Raw genomic sequence first — 5616 nt, 5'->3', positions numbered from 1 at the left:
CAGAAAATCTACAACCAACAAATGCTGGAGAGGGTGTGGAGTAAAGGGAACCCTCTTGCACTGTTGGTGGGAATGTAAATTGATACAGCCACTGTGGAGAACAGTATGGAGGTTCCTTAAAAATCTAAAAATAGAATTACCATATGATCCAGCAATCTCACTACTGGGCATATACCCAGAGAAAACCATAATTCAAAAAGACACACGCGGGCTTCCCTGGTGGCGCAGTGGTTGAGAGTCCACCTGCCGATGCAGGGGAAACAGGTTCGTGCCCCAGTCTGGGAAGATCCCAAATGCCGCAGAGCAGCTGGGCCCGTGAGCCATGGCCGCTGAGCCTGCATGTCCGGAGGCTGTGCTCCGCAACAGGAGAGGCCACAACACTGAGAGGCCCACGTACCACAAGAAAAAAAAAGAAGATGTGGTACATATATACAATGGAATATTACTCAGCCATAAAAAGGAACGAAATTGGGTCATTTGTAGAGACGTGGATGGATCTAGAGACCGTCATACAGAGTAAAGTTAAGTCAGAAAGAGAAAAACAAATATCATATATTAATGCATATATGTAGAACCTAGAAAAATGGTACAGATGAACCGGTTTGCAGGGCAGAAATAGAGACAAAGATGTAGAGAACAAACGTATGGACACCAAGGGGGGAAAGCGGCGGGGGGTGGGGGTGGGGGTGTGATGAATTGGGCGATTGGGATTGACATGTATACACTGATGTATATAAAATGCATGACTAATAAGAACCTGCTGTATTAAAAAAAAAATTATTCAAGTCATCCAATGATGGAATGACCCAGTTGATTGTATGACTGATTTGACCAACAACAGAGTGACGTGAGTTTAAAAAAAAAAAAAAAAAACCCGTATCTCCACTTCATAATAAAACGTCTCTACCAAAAATGGAAAAATATGGGGGGGCGGGGGTGTTATTATGCTAGAATGGCTTTCTTTTTAGAACACTAGAACAACCTCAGAGTAAAAAAACAAGAAGGGGGTGGAGACTCTTGATGTATACCAAAAATCAAAAGAACCTGAACGTCTAAGACCAGAGGCAGAAGGAATGAGCAAAGCTGGCAGGGTATGCCACATAAGGGAGGGGTGGGGAGTGCGGAAAACTAGAGCACACAGGCCCCGTGTCTATAGAGCAGGCTCTACTCAGCTCCTGCTACTGCTGGATTTTTCTGAGTTTTTATAGGAACCCAGAAATACAAGTTGTTATTTGAAATCTCATGATCTTCAAATGTTGGTGACTAACAGAAATTATGTTGGTAAAACCCGGCATATGCAGATGTACATTTTGTTTTTAATTCCATAATTTTTTTCAATCTATAATCTAAAAGAGGAAAGAAAAGGGAAAGGGAAGAGAAGAAAAGAAAAACATGCCCAGAAGAATTTTTTTTTTTTAAGATTTCAGTTCCTCTTAGGAAAACAGACTGTGCTTGAGGGAGGGTGCCCCCTTCTATGCAAACACTACAAGCTGGAATGAATTATGGGATCAAGGGTCAGGAATTTCTTTTCTTTACAGTTAAGGCTATTTCTCCTTTGCCAACTCCTGGCCATTCAGCCCCAGGGAGTTTTAGATGTGAAAAACAAAAACCTACAATCAACCTTAGAATGTTCCTAGTCCAAACCCTATTTTACAAGGTAACTGAAGCTCAGAAATGGGAAAGCAACTGACAAGGTCCCACAGTGAGTTTCCCAGATGCAGTGGGACAGGAAGGAGTCAGGTCTCCAGGTCTGGAGCCCTTCCCTCCAGAGCCATGGCTCCGTTAACTCTTCTGTGAGTACTGCAGATAGGAGAATCATCTTCAGAAGCATAACCGTGCCCTGTGTCCGGTCAGCCCTGCTCTGTTCCACATCCACAGTGCATTCTGTATTCATGAGCTCCCGCCCTGTGTCCAACACCAAGGCGAAAGCAGCCACTGGACACTGACCACTTTCTGAGGCTCCTACCAGAGGGGGACAGAGATTCACAAACACACCACTGTGGTCACGAGGCTGAAGTGTTATAAAAGTGGTATGAACATGTGGATGAGGAAGAGAAGAAAATGTGTGAACTGCCTAAGAGTTGATCAGTTTCTAGAGAGAGAGATGTGAGCCAGTTCTTTGTTTTTCTTAATATCTTTTATCTTTTTCTTTTTTTTTTTTTTTAATGTGAGCCAGTTCTTAAAAGGACAGGAGGAAGTCACAAAGCACGAGTGCATGTGTGCACACACACAGAGGAGCCACTAGGAGACTGTCTCTGTCCAAGGGGGACAATATCTGCTTCGTGACTTACGGAAACTGGTAAGAGAGGGTTTGCCGTAAATTAAGGTTTGAGGATTATTTATAGCCTTCATGTTTCTTTCTTAGTCTTCGAGCTCGACAGCTATGGGATGGCTCCCGGGTGACAGGGGTGGGTGGTCACCGGCTTCAAGCCAGCCAGGCAGATGTAAGTTTCTTACTCACTGTGAGGCCTTGGGGAGGTGACTTAACCTCTCTGAACCTCTGTGTTTTCATCAGTAAAATGGACACAACTGCAGCCCTTCCTCACAGCATCATTATAAACGTTAACACACCAAAAAAGGCTTACAACAGGATGGGCACACTGTAAGTTCTGCTTTTAGTATTATTCTCACCAACACTATTATTATACATGTTTTTTCAAATTGCAATTCCTCCCAGAAGTTTACTTAGAACTCACCAGTTTTTCCTCCTATAATAGGATTCCCAATTCATTAAATCTGGGCTATTCAACGCAGAAGCTACGAACCAGAGGTGGCCACTTAAATTTATTAAAAATTCAGTTCCTCAGGCACATCTGCCACTTTTGCAAATGCTCAGTGGCCACACATGGCTTGTGACTATCCCACTGTACAATGCAGGCCTAGAACATTTCCACAGCTGTTGTTTAATTATTTCATGGATAGTCTGGGTGACTATTCCTCTTAATGTAGACTCTGGCTTAACTTCTTTTCTTTTTTTTTTTTTTTTTTTTTTTTTAATTTATTTATTTTATTTTTGGCTGTGTTGGGTCTCCGTTGCTGCGCGCAGGCTTTCGCTAGTCGTGGCGAGTGGGGGCTGCTCTTCGTCGCGGTGCGCGGGCTTCTCATTGTGGTGGTTTCTCTTGCTGTGGAGCGCAGGCTCTAGGTGCATGGGCTTCAGCAGTTGTGGCATGTGGGCTCAGTAGTTGTGGCACATGGGCTCAGCAGTTGCGGCTCACGGGCTCAGTAGTTGTGGCTCACGGGCTTAGTTTCTCCGCAGCTTGTGGGATCTTCCCAGACCAGGGCTCGAACCCGTCTGCCCCGCATTGGCAGGTGGATTCTCAACCACGGCACCACCAGGGAAGCCCTGGCTTAACTTGAATTATTATTTATGTCACTTACATCAATTCCTCTTCACAACAGCCCTGCAAGTTTGGCAGCACTAAGATCATTACTCCCATTTCAGTAAATGAGAAGACAAGGTACAAAGAGGTTAACTTGCCCACAGTCTCAAGGCAACAGCAGAGCTGGCACTTCACTATGTAATTCTGAGAGAGAAAATAGATTCACGCACAGAAATGTCCCCCTCTCACAGTCCTGGTCATTTAACCATTGCTAGGTTTCTTCCCGTGAAAGCAACAATCTTGTTTTATTCAACCTCAAATCCCCAGGGCCCACTTCGGCATCCATAATCTGCACAAATCGATGAATACATCCCGATGAATCCCCGCTGAAATGGTATCAGACCTGCTGGGCATCCTGTTTCCTCCAACGCTAGGAGACTTGACCTCACAGTCCGCTAAAACACCTCTCATTTTTTTAAGTCAGAAGAGTAGCTAGCCTGCAGCAGAGAATTTTAGAGCTAGAAGGTTCCTGAGACAAGATCCAAGATGGCACAGATTTTTGCATCTAGTTGACTGGTCCTGGCTGCTGCAGGAGGGTGGAGTCTGCCAGAGACCACGCACTCTGAGAAGGGTGCATGGTGACCAATGACCCAAGTCGCAGTGGGCAGTGGGTAGGAGGGCAGCTGTCTCTCACCACAGACCTAAACCCATTCTTTTACAGATGAGAAAATTGAGACCAGAAGGCAGCATGCCTCAGCCACACAACCACCTCCAGGCAGAGCTCGGCACTGTCCTAAGGGCACAGCCTAGGAGGGCAACACCCTCAGGCCACATGGCCAAACAGTCCTAACGTGTGGAAAAAGAAATCCAAGGAAAATCCCCAAATCCTAGAGCACGGTATCTTATCTGGGTCACTGCCCTTGTCCCCCAAAGAGATCTGAAAAACCCACTGGAAATTTCTGCACAGGCCCACTTTGAGCTGCCCTTCTTGTCCTATGCAAATGACAGCCGGAGCAAGGCAGCTTGCTAAATGCCAAGCACACCGGCGGTTAGAAAAAAAACGACAGCCTTTGTCCCCCGGGTGTGGACGCCATTCCCATTGGCCTTTTACCTGCTCCTTATTGTTATTGTTCAGTAAGCCGGGTTTCTTTTTCTTTTTAATGGGGCTTGTTGATGTGTCCTGTGGCGAGTGGCCATTGGAGGAATGCGGAGGGCTGGGGAACTTTCTTTTCTGGGCTGTTCTCTCTGTGGAGCCAGGATCTGAAAGAGACACACAGGACCACATATTTTAAAGCAATCGGGGAGGACTAGGCCCCGCGGGCGGGAAGGGGGTGTTAGGGACACAACCCATTTTGTCCCCAAACCTAATGCCCTTTTAGTGACCTCCCTCCTAGAATATACTTCCCCCCACCCCCCATCTTCATTGCCTGTCTCAGAGGTCAGTCGGTCTTTCTTTAGCCAACATAACATTTCTGTAAAAATTTTAATTTGCTGCCAAAATATAAAAATTAAGAAACTTCACATAATACCCTATATTTGGGGCTTCTATTAAAAAAAAAAAAATCAGGGCCTGCAGGGACTTATGGGACCAGATAGAGCTGAATACCAGCCAGCCACTTTTTAGATGGGAAAATGCCCATTTTGTCACAGTCCCCACCCTTCCCTACTGTGTCCCTGTTGACTAGGCCATGACCCAGCTGCCGTGAGCTGTCACACACCCACGTCTGATGGCAAAAGCAGGAAACCATAAAAGACAGACCAAGAAAAGAAGGCCACGCACTTCAAGGAAATGAAGGCAAACCTACTTCATGGTGGAAGACAACATTTATTCATGTTTATCAGGTTAAAAAAAAGTATAACTGTGTAAAAAAAATACACCCCACCCACCAGAGTCCCCGTGGCCCAGTCACCAGTAGGCATCATGTTTGCGACTCTCCTCCAAAGAGATCAACACAAACTACATTCTCACCCGATTCTCATCTGAAAAATGCCAACCCCACCCTTGTCAATCCATTCCTTTCTATTTTTATTCTCCCAGCATCTCATTAAAACACATACACTTGGGACTTCCCTGGTGGCGCAGCGGTTAAGAATCTGCCTGCCAATGCAGGGGACACAGGTTTGAGCCCTGGTCCAGGAAGATCCCACATGCCACAGAGCAACTAAGCCCGTGTGCCACAGCTACTGAGCCTGCGCTCTAGAGCCCGCGAGCCCAACTACTGAGCCCGCGTGCCACAACTACTGAGCCCGCATGCCACAACTACCAAAGCCCGCGTGCCTAGAGCCCGTGCTCCAT

General features: G+C 46.2%; 1 protein-coding gene across 11 annotated transcripts in view; it reads right to left on the bottom strand.

The window, feature by feature from the left end:
• The window catches only part of ZMYND8 (zinc finger MYND-type containing 8), a 92842-nt gene extending 88173 nt beyond the window's left edge, over positions 1 to 4669 (bottom strand). For 3 of the 11 annotated variants that reach the window (XM_028498392.2, XM_028498397.2, XM_028498395.2), the window contains exon 1: positions 4432 to 4666. In XM_028498392.2, the coding sequence (XP_028354193.1) occupies positions 4432 to 4605 (174 nt within the window). In that variant the 5' untranslated portion in view covers positions 4606 to 4666. Of the gene's footprint in view, positions 1 to 4431 lie in introns of all 11 variants that reach the window. The other 8 variants (XM_028498390.2, XM_028498391.2, XM_028498398.2 and 5 more) reach the window with 5 other exon arrangements.
• Between the last annotated feature and the right edge of the window lie 947 nt (positions 4670 to 5616).

The sequence above is a fragment of the Physeter macrocephalus genome, chromosome 14 (genome assembly GCF_002837175.3).
Source record: "Physeter macrocephalus isolate SW-GA chromosome 14, ASM283717v5, whole genome shotgun sequence".
NCBI classification, from domain to species: Eukaryota; Metazoa; Chordata; class Mammalia; order Artiodactyla; family Physeteridae; genus Physeter; species Physeter macrocephalus.
Note: the sequence above shows the minus strand (reverse complement) of the source record. Positions and strands in the feature narration are given on the sequence as shown.